This window comes from Scleropages formosus, chromosome 5 (genome assembly GCF_900964775.1).
Source record: "Scleropages formosus chromosome 5, fSclFor1.1, whole genome shotgun sequence".
NCBI classification, from domain to species: Eukaryota; Metazoa; Chordata; class Actinopteri; order Osteoglossiformes; family Osteoglossidae; genus Scleropages; species Scleropages formosus.
Genome location: NC_041810.1, coordinates 21,023,775 through 21,041,918, shown reverse-complemented (window position 1 = coordinate 21,041,918; position 18,144 = coordinate 21,023,775). Strand labels below are relative to the sequence as shown.

General features: G+C 44.4%; 2 protein-coding genes across 3 annotated transcripts in view; one reads left to right on the top strand and one right to left on the bottom strand.

Moving 5' to 3' along the window:
• Nucleotides 1-3,644, top strand: part of LOC108921152 (UPF0577 protein KIAA1324-like) — a 31,410-nt gene extending 27,766 nt beyond the window's left edge. Inside the window, exons 21-22 of the mRNA XM_018730483.2 lie at nt 253-415; nt 587-3,644. Coding sequence (XP_018585999.1) covers nt 253-415; nt 587-655 — 232 coding nt within the window. The 3' untranslated portion in view covers nt 656-3,644. The remainder of the gene's footprint in view (nt 1-252; nt 416-586) is intronic.
• The window catches only part of LOC108921125 (metabotropic glutamate receptor 3-like), a 28,899-nt gene continuing 14,397 nt past the window's right edge, over nt 3,643-18,144 (bottom strand). For both annotated transcript variants that reach the window (XM_018730429.2, XM_018730428.2), the window contains 5 exons: nt 17,104-17,956; nt 6,537-7,600; nt 5,704-5,878; nt 5,537-5,569; nt 3,643-5,129 (listed from right to left, as the gene is read on the bottom strand). In XM_018730429.2, coding sequence (XP_018585945.2) covers nt 5,053-5,129; nt 5,537-5,569; nt 5,704-5,878; nt 6,537-7,600; nt 17,104-17,956 — 2,202 coding nt within the window. In that variant the 3' untranslated portion in view covers nt 3,643-5,052. The remainder of the gene's footprint in view (nt 5,130-5,536; nt 5,570-5,703; nt 5,879-6,536; nt 7,601-17,103; nt 17,957-18,144) is intronic.

The following is an 18,144-nucleotide window of genomic DNA, read 5'->3' as shown; positions in this document are numbered from 1 at the left end:
TTTTTCATAAAATGTTGGAAAAGACAACATAGTGGTATTGCAGTGACGATACCATGAGTAGTTTGAAGGCATTTTGGTTGGGACCATTGCGCATTTGTGCAGCTGCAGGAATTGTTTCCAGCACTCAGCACTTTATTTACATGAAAATGTTAATAAAAGTAGAGTTTCCCATGCCACCAGTCTCCTTTGCATTTTAACCAGTAAGTCGATGGAGCGAGACTGAAGTGCTGTTCTGCTCTTCTGCACTGACAGGTTGGAGTACAAGTACTCACGCCTGGTGATGACGGCCAACAAAGAGTGCGAGCTCCCTGCTGCTGACAGCTGTGCCATCATGGAAGGCGAGGACAACGATGATGAGGTGGTCTACTCCAACAAACCGTCACTGCTGGGAAAGCTGAAGTCCATAGCCACAAAGGTATGTCTCTTCACGAAAGTGGGCTGTATGTTTGACATATTAGTCACTTTGGAAATTGATAGAAGCTATAGTCCACTGCCCAATATGGCTCCTTAATAAAACCACCAGTTTCAGCAAGGTTTTAGGGAAGGGTGTCGGGTGTCACTGTGTGCGATCTGTTCCTCTTCGCAGGGCAACGGTGAGAGCTGTGAGTCTGTTCAGCTGAAGCCTTCCTCTGCAGAGCGATGGGTGTGTGGGTAAGGGAGAGAGCTGACACAAAGTTCCGGGGACACAGAGAACCAGCAGCATCAGGACCTCAGAAAACCCGTTGACAACGAGCTTCGGAATGACCTGATCTCAACCGGCGATGTCTAATTCTGGTGGCCTTATAACATGGAGGGAAGGGATACTCTTGCCAGAAGGGAGTTGTGAGGCAAGGAGGGTTGTGTAGGTTTTCGCTTCTGCTCAGGTAGAGATGCACTTCTGACACATTGCTGAAAATTATTTTGCAAACCTGCACACTGGTTGCTCTCCGTGGGGCTTTTGACAGCAGGGTCTTACCATTCTCTTTAGATGCTTGTTATCACAGTTTCTTACAATGGTACCAGTGGAATATTTCCCTTTAAATTTTTTGGTTGAATTCAAACATGACATTTTATCTGTCCTGTGTGTGAGAGAGCTCTTATGATGTGTGGACCATGTTCAATTCAATATGGTAAGAGAACAGAATTCTGGGAAAGCTTTAAAACCACTTGTTCATTTTTGTGTAATTAAAAAGCCATAGTTGTGTTGTGAGGCCTCTTAAACCCTTTCTTGTTCAATCTGGAAATATGGTGTAAGATATCGTTGATATGCTGTGATGTTGGCAGGTTTCATCATCTGTCTGTGTACATGTTGATTTTGAAAACTCATGTCTCTTGTCTATGTTTTAATCATGTGTTGTCTTTACCGCTGGATGTACGTGAATCAGTTTTGCACGCCCAACGATAATTTCCCTCACATAGTTTTCTAGTCTTCGCTTATACAGGTGAGCCCGGATTGTTCTGTGACATTGTTTAAGGTTGTCCATTGTGTTTCGACAAATTACTCCAGTGGTACATATCTAACAGGTACCAGGTGAAAAGATTTGTGATTCTATTTACTCTCTGATTTGCATGAGAAAGTGGAGCCTTGATTTGTACAGACCTGTATTTTTGGAAAAGTAAATTGTACTTTGAAATGAATGAACCCCATTTATTTTTTTTGCAGTATTTTTTTCAATACACAGTTGTATAACACACAGCTCATACATATGAACTATATATTGCAAGTAATTTAGACTAAAACTGAGAAGCCCAATAAACAGAATGAAAGTGGTTGTCACAGAAATAAGTCTAGTGCTTTTGTTAGCTTTATTATTATTTCAAGGAACATACAAATCCAAGATTTCATTGATTTTTCTGCTGAAACAGATGCATTTTGGCGCCATAAGTAAAAACTGGTGCTGTGATTATAAGATTAATCAAAGCTGGCTTTTAACACTGTTTTCAGCTGCACACCCAGGAAAGGCAGCAGAACACGGTAAATAAATAAGGGAGGAGTTAAAGTCTCTGTAGCAGTGAACTTCCCTTGTTCTTCAGCCTAGATGGCTGAGAAAAACAGGATCATCTGTCAGACTGTCTCTATATTCCTCATGAATGTGGTGAGGACAGCGAAAGAGAGGCGCCAAATGTGTGACATCAGATTCACTGTCTTTTGAAATCCGGTAAAGTTGTGCTTTTTTCACACCATTGAAGAGCAAAGAAATTATAACTAATAAACCATTAATTACTCTGTTTTTACCTGTGAGATGTTTCTTCATAAGGCCAATGAATATTCTTTGGCTCTGGAGTAGCAGTTTTTAAATCCGACATTATTTTTCATGTAAGCGGAAGGGTTTGTCTCATTTTAGGTTATGGAAAAACATGCGAACATCGTATCCGTCCGTGATAGATCTGAAGTTCAATGTATAATGAGTTACATTTGTCCCGAGTGTTTACAGAACAGATTTCTGTTAATGCTCTTGCTAGCAGTGTAGCTAATTCATGCAACTGCAGCGTAAGTCATTCTGTCACTAGTGCTGCAGCTCATTCAAACAGCTGCAGTGTAAGTCATGCCCATGCTAGCAGTGTAGTATCCAACATACTATCACGTGTCTGTAAGGAGTTTCATCTCCGTAGGCTACGACTTTTATGGTCGTCATAATTAACTCTTTTTCGTTTTATGTTTAAAATGGGAACCGTAGGTAGAGGAGCACCTGCCTTTATGCTCTTTCCATCCCAGCACTGCAAGCAATTGCCAAAACAAAGACGCAAAGACAGACAGAGAATGGTTACTGATTTATTGAGATGCCATCCCGCCCTTGTTATTGCTCATTTCAGGAGCACCCTTCTATTGCTTTATACGTACTAAGTTTGGCCTGGCCCGGTTGGGCCCAACATAGCAACAGATTCCTCTTTGTCCCATTAGTCAGTCTGTATTTGAGCTCATGAAAAGTTGAATTTACAAACTGTCATCTAGTTTTTCAAGTTTTCCTTTTCTAGAACATTGGTATTCCAGCGAGACGTGGGAAATGCATGCCTCCCCTCCTGCTCTCCCCACAGAGCCGCAGCTCCGTGTCTGTCTGTAAACGTGTTTGGCGGCAGTTTTGGAGATGTGTCTGCTCGCCTCGGGGCTGCCCCGGCGCCGCTGGGTGAGAGCGGGCAGGAATCGGAGCCGTACGCTCCAGTCCCCTACGGTCTTGTCCTCTGTGTGGTCGGAGGATGGGACAGAAACAGTCCCAGAAACTCGGTGAGGAAGGCAGAGAATGGGTCCCGCGGCGGTCGTCCACAGCGGCCTGTCGCTCGGTGTGTATCTCCCTACTGCAGGCCCAGCAGTGAGCAGATAAGCCCAACAACAAAGAGCTGGAATCTCTTATATGTCGCAGCAAAAGTTAAAAAAAGACTCTGGGCATGACACTGCTTTATATAATCCACTGCTTCCAATTCTTTCTCCCAGCAAACACATCTTTCTGTGTCTTAGTTTGTTCAACTGCAAGAACTGGGGGACTATTCAGATCTTTTTTTTCCATTTTTTCCCACACATGTATAAGCTTCCATTGACATTGGGAAACTTAAACAATAACACCACAAAAACACTAGACCACAATTTTTCATTGTTAAAGTATGTTCAATGCAGTTAAGAGCAGCAATACATATACAATATACAGTATATATATAGATAGATACGTATATACACTACCGGTATATACTGTATATATATATAGATATATATATTTTTTTTAAAGTATGGGCATTCAAGTCTTTGTGTCTGAGTTAATATTTAATCTCTCATATCTGTTTACTGCCAGTAGAACTCTCCATTCCTTGAAGAAAGGCCAATTAGGTTAGATTAAATGTGTTTTTCTTTAAAGGTGTAGGTCTTGTGGAAAAACAAATCCCTGCTTTAAAATGTACACAAACTGGAAGACCAAACAATACCAATGTTCTCCAGATGTTATTTGCAAGCTCCATTGTTCACCCTTTTATATATTTTTGTATAGTGATGTACATTAAAGCTGAGTTGTAAAAAGTCACCATAAATTTATACCTGTTCTTAATTGTGATCCTGATGATTTAATAAATATGAATGGCTTTGGGAATACTCACGTTCTTAGTTACTGCACTATCGGTCTGCTCTCAGTTTCTCCTCTTTGTTGTTTTGCGTGTTCTGTCTTTCTCTTTGTTATTTCACAGGTTTACTTGGAAGTGCTTCACAACGACATAAACACAAATCACAAAGACTTTCACACTCCCTCCAGAAAACTCTCATCCCTTATTACTGCTCCATGTCACCACTCAGTGTTGGTCAGCTGGGATAGTTTTATCGCTATGGAAACAACAGCTTATAAACTGAAGGTAAAAACACAGCACACACACTTATGAAACTGTAAACAGTCCACATAAAGGCAGCTGCCTGCTCTGTCTACATGCACACAGCCTGACAAGAAAGCCTCTGAAAAACTACCAAGACGCAATTTAAGGCACAAAAAGCCGTTGTTAAACATTACATTTCACTAACCGTTCGCTAATCATTAACAATACCAGTACCAGGATCCTTGAAAACTTTCCTATGAATGTCCCAAAAGAGTTTTATAGGTATCACAGATTTTATTAACACTGATCAGTAGTTGGATTTTTTTTCTTTGAATATGAACTGTGCTTCATTTTCTTTTTGTTTGCCTTTTTAGTTTGTGCTGTTAAAACCATCAGTTAAATTTAATGTACACATTATATTTACAGTACAACATAGAAATGCATACTGAATTAATTATAACAATGAGGCCTACAAAATAACAAGACAAAGAAAGTTTGTCCCATATTGCCAGACAGTCCTGTTACTGTCTGTTACGGTTGAAAACTGACCGCATAACAATGGAGGTCATGGTTATTTACAAAGCATAGTAAAACTATCAAAAACAAAGTCCCAAAAACAGCCTAAAAAGTTTTTCCTTTTCTTTTCTCTACAACGTCAGTTAATATGTACAGCCCTTAAAAATAATTTAATACATACTTTCTACATACATGACACTAGATCACAGGAGGGTGCACAACATGTGCAAATTTGCTAACAGTCTAAGCTGGGGTTAGGTGGTTACATGGTCACAGAGAGGACGTGGTGGAGTCGACGATCTCTCTCCCGTTGCAAACGGTGGGAACGTAGCGAGCATTCACAGATGCTGTAAAGAGAGGAACGGATGAGCACGAATCTTTCGTTTTCCGTTTTCCTCTTTATTCCAGTGCAAACCCCTCGACTGTATAAAATTCTCAGGCACCTTAGATGCATGCCCACCTTTGTCCATCTGGAATTATAACTGATACCAGTTTGCCTTTGTCGGATTTATACTTACAAATTAATGCTGAATAAGTTTAAGTTACGGCTGCTTTTGATATTCGTGAAATGTTAAGAACCTCAATTTTTCTGTATCGCTGCAGTATTAGGCTCTCATTGCTTCTATGCACTTTCTCTGTGAATTTTCTCTTTTCTGTCCCCCACGGGCATAGTAACAAGACACAGAAATGAAGCTGGTGAAAGACCACAAAGCTGCCAAGTGGCTCTGAGATTTCTTAAAGAACATCTACGAACCTGTCACCCTGCCCACGTCTGCCATCGCGGATGCTGAGGTGAGAAACAGGACAGAAGATAAGTTGAGTGCCTGGGAAGAACGTCACAAAGCCACCTGCCTGCTCCAAGAAGCCAGAGTGTGTGGAACATGTAGGACGTGCCAGCAGTTGAGGAGCAGGGCGGCTTACCGTGCGAATACCCTGTCCCCGTGCCAGCAACGCTGAAGCGGTTCATGTTGAGCCGATGGCTGGTCACGTTCTTCTGTGGCTGGAACATGATGATGTGCACCTTGGGGGCAAACATGCACCCCAGGACCACAAAGCCACTCAAGCTCACCGATATGCACATGGTGGTGGTCTGCACCTGCAGGGGTTAAAGGTCAGCGTCAAGCTCATGAATAATCACGGAAGCGACGCAAGATTTAGTGAATAAAGCATTTTAACAAAGAAAAGCTTGTGTGTTACACGATGGAGAGTAATAAATTGCCATCAGTTCCCAACTGCTGAATGACAGGCTACATGTTGAAGCCATGGAGTGGGAAAGCTCCTCGGCCGACTCAGTGGCCATAATAAATCCGATTTCCATTCAGAAGCTATGCCTACTCCAGCACTCTCACCAGCATTCCCTGAAGACTATAGTAAAATGCAAATATTTTTTACGTAATTGAGCGTGCATTTGAAGATCACGCCATTGTCAGCTTTTGAGTATGTCAGCAATCTCTGCATGCTCTCTGGAGTGGTTTGTCAAGCAGTAATGTGGAAATAAGTGCACGCTGATATTAAGGCCTATACACACTCAGATAGAGAGCGCAGCTGAAGATGAATGAAAGGTGTCATTCATTTCAGCATCTTAAAATTGAGCTGGGGTGGTCAGTCCTTTGATCGACATAGACATGTCTTATTGCAAGAGCTAGAGCTTTGAACATTGCCATGAGAGCGATGAGATGTTCTCTCGTGGCTTTTGGTAACTAAGTACCTGCTACATTTTGGTACCTGCTAAATTCCAAGACTGCTCTACTTACCCTGTAGTCACTGGATGTGACATAAAAAATGGGCAGGAAAGCCAGCCAGATGATGCAGGTAGTGTACATGGTGAAGCCGATGAACTTGGCCTCGTTGAAGTTCTCCGGGCACTTCCTGGTCTTGAAGGCGTAAACGGTGCAGAGGATGACCAGCACTACATCGTAGGACAGGGAGAGCAGCATGCTGGAGTCACGCACGTTGCACTTGAGGATGACCGTCTCCCGCTTCTCGGGCAGTGTGAAGCGGCGTGTGCCAGGAACCTCCAGCAGCAACCAGATGGACACCATGACCAGCTGCACCGAGATGAGGCTTAGGCAGATGAAGACCTGGGAGCTGGGGCTGATGAACCGTGGCCGTTGCGTGCCCTCCTTCACGCCGCCGAAGATGCGTGCAATCCGGTTGGTCTTGGTGAGCAAAGCTGAGTAGCAGACGGCAAAGGAGGTGCCCAGGCCCAGGCGACGGATTGCGCAGATGGCAGGTGATGGCTTCGCGATGAAGAAGAAAGTCATGCCATAGGACATGAGGACACCCAGCAGGAGAATGTAGCAGAGCTCACGGCCAGAGGCTTTCACCAACGGTGTGTTGTTGTGGCGGATGAAGACACCGGCCACCAGCAAGGTGCAGACAAAGCCCACACAGGCAATGGCCACAGGTCCGATGGCCCAGGCATCCTCCCACATGATGTAGTCCTCTGGCAAGTCATAGCATCCTGTAAGATCCTCACCTGGCCACTGGCCGGGCCCACAGGGCACGCAGGTGAACTCATCGGCCAGGTACTCATAGGGCTCACAGGGAGTGCAGATCCAGCAGCAAAACTCTCCAGCCTGCATCTTCTTCATCTCATTGCGGGCACAAGGGTCACTGCACTGGGAGGTGGGCACGGAGAGGCGTGGCCATTGGATCAGGTCATTGTTGAGAGTCAGGATCTCTGCCCACTCACCCACATGGACGTAGGAGTACTTGTCTGCTCTCTTCTGGTAGTTGAAGATGTTGTAGCGACCCATGCCGTCACCATACGCATCGAACTTCACAACACTTTCAACCCCAGGGGGAGTAAAGGGAGCTGGAAAGTGAAGACAAACAGTTCAGAAAGAGAGGAAAACAACAAAGGTTCTGTAACGTAGAGAAAACGTCCGGATTACAGATGGAGCTATAGATTATTCCATCCTCCCTACATTATTACCTTCAAAGAAGAACCATTCGCTCCTCGGTATTTGCGTTTATGAAACTGTCATAAAGATTCTGTCAAACTGATGGAGGGATATGCAGTACATGCTCAGTCCCAACGTATTTATGAAAGCCACCAAAAAATTCACACCACGACTAAAGAAATGAACACTTGGAACCAGAAGTACCTGAACATTATCCGTGCTTCCAGTGTGAGCACATTACGCAAGACAACAGCAGCTTTACTCATAACAGACTTACCAATGATAGAAATTATCTTCAAAAGGACCTTAAAAGGACCATACTAATGTCAGAAGCTCGAACGCTTAGCAACGCTCAGTTGTACAGTAATGTGGAAGCTGGGCAAACTGGCACCGAAAGATTCACTTTGCTGTATATGGAATATCTCTGAAAATAGAGCAGTACGAAAAGCACAGTACGTGCACAATGCTGGTAAATATCCTTGCCTGACTCATCAGCACACATGTTCTGAACAATGTAGTCACAGCATTTCATTTTAAACTCTTCTGATTAACCTCATTTTTTTATAGTACGCTGCAGAATGTTTACCGTACAAGGCCATGCAGTTATCTTAGACATTGCTCTTACAAAAGCTCACAGTACGTATAAATTACTAACAAATTATAAATATATTAATAAATATATAATATAAATTCAATAAATTATAACTGCATTTCTTATTTACGTTTAAGCATCTGGCTTTTCTTCAAGGTGACTTGCATTGTTATGATACCTGCAATTATCCACCCATTTGTACATCTGGGTAAGTTTTACTGGAGCAGTTCAGGGTAAGTACTTCTCCCAGAGGTGTTGCAGCAGGTGGTGGGTTTCGAACCGACAACCTCCAAGACCAAAGGCAGCAGGTCTATCTAACACAGTACCTGCTGCTACAGTCAATAAATACAGTATAATTATAATGATAATTATATGGGGGAGAGGCATAGAGATTCTAGAACAGGGATGTCCAATGTGCTGCCCGAGGACTATCTATGGTCCACAGCTTCACTTAATGTGGCTTACAAGAATATTTGTGAGATTATGAATATTTAGCACACCCACCATAAATCGGATGAATTCTACTGTATCACATGATAACACATAGTTAGACATGTAATCTTGAAGACACAAACCACACCTAGAATTTTTCGCACATTTAAGATTCTGAACATCACTTTCTGCGATTTCCACTTCTGCGGCCCTCGGACCAGAACGGTAATGTTTGCGGCCCTTGGTGAAAAAATGCTAAGTGTAGTGACGAATAAAGCCGAGGTAACCCTAGGTGGCAGTGTTACATTTCCGAACCTCTCGAATCACGAGCGGATTGAGGGCCCTCACACAATCGAAAAAGGCATAAAGCTGCATCTGCGACAGCAAGGATGTAAGTGCAGTCTCTCCTCAATGAGGGTCCTAGTGGCTGGTAGCGACACCAAAGAGAAATACTTCAAATTAGAATGGAAGGAGCACATCTGGAACCCTAAAGGTGTAGCTACTGCGAATGGGATGCCTCAAGTAGACATAATGCCTCTTAATTAATAAACACACGGCTGTACATTATAATGCTGTTTCAATTTCGCATTTCTCTTCCCCGCAAACTTTTTCAACGGTTATGCCAAAGTTTCCCGCTGATCCAGACTAATGGGTGTATTCAGGGGCAAACCTGTGGTGACGTTTCGCCAGTAAGTGCAACTGTTATGGACGAGATGGCCGTGACCTGAAGGTTTTCAGAACGAGCAAAACCACATGTGTAAGTGTATGAATGAAGATCCTTGGGACCTGGCAGCACTAACAGTATGATGAAAAGTGGTGTGATGTGTTGCGGTGGAAAAAAAAAACCCACTGGATTCACAACTTGTGGCGGCTTAGTGCTTGCTTGGCACTGACACACATTCCTCAGTGTGTCTCCGCCTGGGAATCGAACAGACTCCCCACGCAAAAGTGTGCCGGTCCACCTTCTCCCAAACCTTTCTTATTCAGTACTTATCGAACCCGATGCCTGGTTTAAAAGCAAATGTTGCTCCACCGAGGATGCCTTCCATGAGCAATCTGAGTTTCGACAGACCGGAAGATCCCAGCTTACATCGAGTGTAGAAGAACATGGTGTTAGAAACCCAAATCTACCAGTGAAAAGAATATTAAGTGACACAATATGAAAGACAGTAAAAATAACAATAAAACAACTATTATATATTAAGTGCAGAGAAAATGACAACACACCTCTATTTGGACGCCGAGAAATTGCCTTTGCAAACGTCTGCTTACCAAAACTAATGTGAAATACACTCAAATGTGTTAATTTTGATTAAAAAGGGAAAAATACAGCATCAAATACAAATTCGATCCAGAATTAAAGTAGGAGTAAAATAAATAAAGTACAGTATATGAGCACATTCTTCTCAAGCTTATCCTCCCGAGCTCGGGAAGAATTATGGCCAGGGAAATCAGCAAAAAGCTGCTGCACTTTTGATATTACCCAACAGCTACAAGAAAGGGAATTTTTCATCTGAAGCCGACGTAGTATCAGCGGGAAGAGTGGAGAGCAGCGCAAATGGAGACGGAAGAAGGCGACGCTCGACCGCTCTCTACGGCCTGGACGATGGAGCCACTTGAGTTCATTGTATGAAACGGACGTTGGACGCGCTAGCTAGCGTGGACCCTCCGCTGATCCACGTCGCGCAAACCCCTGCCAACACGGAAAGGCCTCTGTACAGGCGATGACATGGCATGATGGCCTCACGGAGGCAGGCGTTCTTCTACGGCGCGTTCATTGACACTTGCCAGCATGTCTCCCGCTCCTTGTGCGATTTTATTTAGGGACGTTCTGCCTCCACGCTTTAGTCGTGCTCTCTTCTCCTAAGCTACGCAAGGCTCTTCATGGTTCGGCTGTCTCTGGGTCGCTTGTGGCTATTCGTGTAACCTGTGATAAGCAGAGGAGACAAAGCGCTGCTGACGGAACGCTGCAGCTTACATAACCGTTGGGTACGAAGCCAATCATCTGTGGTTTTGAAACGCCACGTATCGGAGCCAGATCCCCCCCATCTATTCAGTATTCAAATAAAACATTATGTCACTTGCAGCGAAAGCCGCTTATGTTCAATACATTCTTTCCCCGTCTGCCTTCGAGGCGCGCCCACACAATGCAGAGCGCTGATTGGCTGCGTAACAATGTCCGTGTACACGATTTAGCCATGCTGTTTATTTTTGTTTTACGATGTAAAGAGATCAACTTGCAAGGTTTTGTGAAACTGTCATTAAGTGGACCAAATTCGAGAGCGCAAATCCCTGAAATCTTCAACCGCAGCCGTTGAAAGGCGCTTGTCAGTTTCCAGTTATCATAGCTGATGAACAGCTCATGGCGTCAACAAGTTGTGTTCAGGCCTGAGCCGAAAAGTAGATTCACTACCACAAACATTTTAATCGTCCCAGTTTTGTAATCTTGAAGGACTGCGACGGTTCCGTATCTGCAATCTGCAGATGTGGGATCCATGAAACAACTGTAACTAAAATGCCAACATGGCCACGGGTCTCCAACGGGTATGTGAGGGTAAGTCAAAAAGTATCCGCAATATTAGACAATCTGGTCAGACACAAAGTACTGTGGATACCTTCTATCTTACCCCTACCGTTTATACAGACTTAATTAGTGTCCATGTTTTCCAGAACCCTACACCCACGGCTGCCAACATCCATAAGACATCATAGCTTCCCATTAAAGACACAAAAACCAGAGGTATGAATGCAACTGCGAAATGGGAAAACTTACTCGTTTTACAAAGCAGCAGCAACACATGACTAACAAGAAAAAAGTTCACAGTGTCACAATGACTCAACACTTAAATGGGTAATAATGAAAATGATGCCCTGGACACTCAATACAACCACTCGAGGCCTTGTGTTGACATCCTGTATCTTAAGGGTCCTTTCTGGGACTGGGCTTTAGACTAGTGTGTGCTGGGAGCCGCCCGGGTCTCCCGACTTCTGTCAGTAATTGCTTAGCAGGACAATTCAAGGGGAGATGCACAGTTTTGACATCGCCCAAGGTTGCCACTCAGCCAAACGGGTCTCCGCATTGCACCACCCAGTAGACATTGCCAGAGGCTGCTCTGCCTTCAGATGAAGGTTGCTTGTTCCGCCCACCGATTCTGAAACGATTACGTGTACTTTCCGTTTTGCATTTTTGTGGCAGATGACATCATTCAGGGTGACCTCCATACATTAGATTTCCCTTTTCTGAGCTATACAACTAGACATTTTCCAGAGAATTTGTGGATGAGTTCTTCACTCAAGGGCTGCACTGCAGTACCCTGTGAAAAGTAATGTTCATCAGAACAGTTCCTTAACCACTCCCCATGTCCCACAGGTACTGCACCAGCACACTGAGCTTGTTTACTTTCATTGAGCAGATGGTATTCTCCAAAGCAACTTCCAATGAACACTATGTAGTGTTATGAGCCCACACACCTTATTGACCAAGGTGACTTACACTGCTAGATACACTACTTACACTGGGTCACTCATCCATACATCAGTGGAACACACTATCTCTGTCACTCACACACTATAGGTGAACCTCAACAACAGGTCTTCAGGGTGTGGGAGGAAATCAGAGCACCCAAAGGAAACCAACAGAGACACGGGGAGAACATGCAAACTCTACACAGACTGAGCAGGGATCGAACCCCTGTTCTATCACCTTCCCAGGCACTGTAAGACAGCAGCACTACTCGCTGTACCACCGTGTCTACATTTCGCTTGTTTGGATCTGAAACAACAATGTTGATTATCCTGAAAAAGGTGCTTTTTTCATACTGTTTTTGACCTTGAGAGGTTCCAGTTTTCTGTAAAATAATCAACGAGAACATACCACTCCAACCCCGGTGAAGCTGTATTTATTTACATTTATAATTAGCAGACGCTTTTCTCTAAAGCGACTTACGATGTTAAGGTACTTAGAATTACTTACCCATTTATACAGCTGGGTAATTTATTCAGCACAGATCGCCTTCAGCTCAGCCGCGTGTCGGCCGTGTGGCCCTCAGCCCCCAGAAAACAGCGATAATGCTGTACGAAGTAAACTCCGCCGCCCACTAAAGCAGCATGTGTTCAGCAGGGTGTACACTTTCTATTCAAGGCCACTGCTCAACGTGCAGTTGGCAAAAATATCACTGCTGCACGAGGCGCTGCATATTTAATGGTTCTCCCAGAGCAGTATCATGCGCTCTTGGACTCATGCAGACTTAAACGTTTAGTCTGTTTATCCGTTTCCGATTCTAAATAACAGACCTGTATCTTTTCACTACTTTAATGCAACCTCAATGGCCAACCTTGGACTCACTTTAATCCCTCGGATACCAGTTAGGCATCCCCAGAGCGTAAATAAGATCAGATTAAATTAAAATGCATGTGCACATTTATGAAGAAAGTCTACGCGCCACTGGAGCATGTACATTCAGATCATGTTTAACATATTTGTCCGCATTAAGCTTGCAGTAAATGTGACAATTAATCAAAGTAAACCAGCAAGGGTCCTGGAAAACACCATCTAGTCCCACTGCACCTTAACATTTTAAAGCTGTTTGGCTGCGTAACAATATACTTCATGTGGTTTATGTGAAGCTTTGAACAAACGGGCATGAACTGAAAATACTGTAATATTCATACATATATTTTCATGTACATGGACCACCAAGCTACATTTACAAATACGACATTTATATATGCTCACAACCAACCAATTCTCTTATCATATTAAAAATTACGTGCCAGGGCCCATTACCTACTGTATCTCTGCTGAACTTTTCTTGGCAGAATTTTAATAATTTAAAACTGCTCAATTAAACCTGTCTTTTAGAAAGTGTAATAACCTCTCAAATGGACCTAGGAGTGATAGAAAAATAAAAACAAGAGGCGAGCGATAAAAAGGGAGAAAAATACGGTTCAGTTAAAAAAGAAGAGATAATAAATAAGGATATATAATGTGGATGAAGGGTTGCCACCCAGAATTCTGAACTGTAAATGGGTCAAGGCTCAGCGTGCTATGAGAAGTAGCTCTGAGAAGAAAAAAGTAAATGTGGAATAAATACATGGTTTGAATATAATCGGAAATGAATATGAGGTAAATAAATAGAGGTGATATCAAGAGCGCTGTAATAACACAATTCATTGTGCGCACTCTTGTCTGTCTTTCCCCATCCCCGTATCAGATATCAGGTACCCAACAGAAATGAGAGGTAATCAGATAAAATGCATCAGATTTCTGCCAAATAAACAGAGGCCCCTGGGTAGCCTGGGTGCTTCCTCATTTGTCAATGCTTCACGCCCACTCACACATCCCAGAGCAAGGAGACCTGAGCCACCCTGGGGCTCCACCGCATGGTTCGCAACACCCTCCTCCCCCAATGCATTGCAAGCGCTCGCACTCTTTAAAGAACATAGTCAAGCAGATAGGGCATCGCAGCGTTCCAGTAGTATGCAGTATGCAAACACCCCCCCCGCCGCACTGGGAAACACTTGGAGATGCACACAAAAGCCACACACAATCACATACAGAGGCACCGACACCCGCACGCACCCAGAGATGGACAGAAACACGCGGACACTTACGCGCCGCACACTGCGGCGCTCTCACCACCTTCCTCAAGTTATTCACTGTTCTCACATCATTACTGAGATGTACTGTATCTCTCATGGACAGCCGAGTTGAAATTGTATTTTTTTCTAAGACAGTTGTAAATGTTACTCTCTTGCTACCATCTCGATTGAACGAAACGGCCTGCTTTGGCACCGGTTATCGCGTGTCATTGCGCCGCAGCCGCTCGCTCACAACTTGAGCTCTGCTTGGAAGGCAAATAAATAAATAAACGAAATGAAAGGAAAACAAGAAGACTTGCAAAGACTTTGAGCAGTGTTTTCGAGTGCGGGGCGAGGGAAGGTTGCACGCTGGCAGCGTACCATTGAGCTCACGGCTCGATGCTGGCCTGCGGGCGCTTCGCTGCAGCTCTCAACAGCAAGGCGGCGAGGCAGAGAGATATTACACATACAAACAATAAAAGGCGCAGGGAGAATAAATCACATTTATTGGAGCCGTCTTCCCTGCTGCCTCAGATGAGCGAAGGTTCGGGGACTGTGTGGGATCACAGCTCCTGATTTGTCGCAGGGGGGCGGGGTTGGGGATGGGGTGCACAATCTCTAAGACTCTCTCAGAGTGAATATGAACAGGTTTAAAACAACAGAATACAGCACCGATTTCTGTTTCATTCTCTGTGTTACACTCCTGCATCAAGTGTTTTCCTGCCCTACTCCCGCAGCTCAAAGTGTATGAATGCTGTTGCTCAACACCGGGCTTTGACTTTGACATCTACGCTACGTCTCTCTTACTCCAGGAAGGCTTAATTAAAATATTATCTTGCGTGCTGGGAGAATGTTCCCTATTCTGAAGAGAAGGAGAGCAAGACTCAGATTTGTATAGTGCAGCTAGCAGACATTTAGGAGGGAAAAATTTTCCACAAGCACCAAATATGCCACGTGTGCCAAAAAATGGAACAGGAGGCTCGTCTGGGATGCGTCAGCCTGCCATGACCTCCATTTGCCACCCTGTCATGTTTTTATCCAGCGGGACACATAATTTCAAGCAGTTCACCTGTTCAGGGCAGTTAGTAGCATAGCAGTTAGACAATTAGTGGTTAGCGGTTACAGCTGCTCCTTGTTTACCCAAAGATTGCAGGTTCAAATCCTACCTCGAGCAAGGTACTTAGCCTAAAATTGCTCCAGTAAAATTTCACAGCTGTATAAAACGGTAAACGATTGTAAGCTGTTACGAAGAAAAGCATCAGCTAAATGAATAACTGCAAATATAGTTAATAGTGCCAGAAATGTTGTTGGAACAAGTCAACTTATAGACCATACTGTAGGGTAAAACAGCACAAGAACCCCAACTGCGACATGAACTGTTAACCTTCCATAACCACCACACGACCTTCACAGTGCAGCTCTCTTTTCTATTACATTTACATGTACATGTATTCATTTAGCAGACACTTTTCCCCAAAGCGACATACATCTCAGAGAAAATTCAATTAGTGCATTACATCTATGATTACATTCTATTATTTCCTATAATTCTGTTTGCACCATCTCTTGGTCATCTATTTCTACCAAAAGCTACTGCAATAAGTGCATCCGTATTGTCCTACGTAGTTTCATTACACGTCGATTTTGCAGCTCATCTCCTGTATACAAAGTGCCATAACACACTGAGCATTTAAAAGGAGGCCCATGAAATACGAGCAAGACTGTTTCCTTCTCTTTTGTAATCCTCTGCTGCTTCAAACGTATGGAAGTCGTTCAAATATTTATGCATTAGTTCTAAAGGTCATTTTTGCAAAGGAAGGGAGGGTGAACATGAACTTTTCCCATCAGAGATGAAAGCCAGTCAGTAGGACAGAACTTTAACACACACTGCTCTGTAAAGTTTCATGAGCACAGGCACAGCCCTGTGGGCAGAAGGCAGTTGCATCTTCTTCATTGCCGGCATCACCCTCATCATGTTCTTCGCAGAGGGGGAGTTTTGAAACACTGCTGGTGAAATGATGCAAAAGCTGAATGGTTTAATGCATCTATACCTTAAAGCCAAGTTTGGAGTGCTTTCTAAAGTGCTCACCTACACCGCACACGCAGATGATCAGTATGACTGAGAACTGAGAAAGGCTGGAACAGGTAACTGGGACCAAATGTGGGGGCGGGAGGGAAAAAGGGGGGCGAAGCATGTGGCCCACATCTCTGAGGCCCAGTGGGCCCGTCTACGCGGAGAAACCGATATCGTTTGTGAGAACTGCAGGCTGCCAGGCGCTATCATCCTAGACGGCACCCCCACACCCTTTTGATTTGCTGCTTGAAATCCGAAGATGGGGGATTTCAAAGGGAATCGTGCTGACGCATGCCATCCCACTCCCCCACCGCCCTCTCTCTCTCTCTCTCTCTCTCTCTCTCTCTCTCTCTCTCTTCCTCTCGTTCTGCAATACAGCAACTCTTCTCCCGCCCAACTGCAAGGCTGAGACCGCATTCCCACAAGCATGTGTGTCTCAGAGTGTGTGTGGTGAGGAGTTTATTGCAAGTTTGGGTTTCCAGTAGTCACCTGCCGTGAAGTGCGAAGCATGTGCGACCCTGAACTTTAAACCTTTTGCACAAACGTGAACTTTTCAAACACATTTGCATGTTAATAAAATGATTTGTGAATTTTTTATCAGGAAACTTCTGATGCATATCATTGGTTTTTCAATTTTATTTCCTGCAAGCTGTTCTCCTACCGTTCCTACCGGGTGTCTTAATGTTAAAGACTCAGAAGAATCCCCCAACCCTTGGGATACTCCAACGAGAACATACCCCGGAAGTTGATGTTGAGCAGGTAGTCCCTGTAGAGCTTCCGTCCATCCAGTGGCTTCATGGCATCGCAGAGCTGCGTGGTGTTGGTGCACAAGGTCCGCTGCATGCGGTGTAGAGCGTGGGCTAAGGCATAGACTGCATTCACTACAAACATGATTTTAGATTCTGGCTCAAAATTGGAGCTGTCGATGGCCAGGTGTTTCCCACAAGGCTTGCGTCCACCATCCCCTCCCAGGGAGCACTGGAACTTCTGCTCCCAGAAGTCTTTATACCAGGGGTTGCGCCTATTGTTGACTGGGTTCAGGTATTGGAAGTAGCGGTTAAACTCCTCCACAGGGTGGGCCGCCAACTCTAATGTGATGGCACCGTTAGCCACTGTCTCTTGGCCCTTGACAATGCTCTCTTGAGCCCCCCAACCATCACTAGCAACCCAAGTAAAGGAAGCATTGAGGCGGCTGGCAGCGGCCAGTAGCTCACGGGCATCGTCACTGCGCATGAAGAGCACGGCCACCCGGGCGTTGGGTTTCTGCTGCAGCTGCCGAATGACAGCATCGTATGACTTCTTGGAATTGGAGCGGCCCACCTTTTCAGAGGTGGCAATGCAGATGTTCCGCAGCCGGGCCTCCTGCTCAAAAGCCTCGATGCCTGTTTCTCCATAGTCTCCCTCAGATGCCACTGTGGATACGTAGGTCCAGTTGAAAAAGCGAAGGATCTCTGCCATGGCCTTAGCTTGGTAGAAGTCGGGAGGGACTGTCCGGGCAAAGTAGTCATATCGGGACTTGTCACTCAGCTTGGCACTAGTGGAGGCGTAGCTAATCTGGGGGATCTGGAACAGCCTCAGCAAGTTGGCAACCTAGAGACAAAGTGCATAATCAATAAATCATTTCATTGTGAATTAGGGATGGCTGTTCTTCTAATGCAGTGTTTAACTGATCTAATATTCTCCATGACCATTTTTTAAACCAGATAACAGTAGTTTCATATAATCAAAGCTGTGCCTCTCACAACTATGAAACAAGTTTTTACAAGCTAGAAAATAAT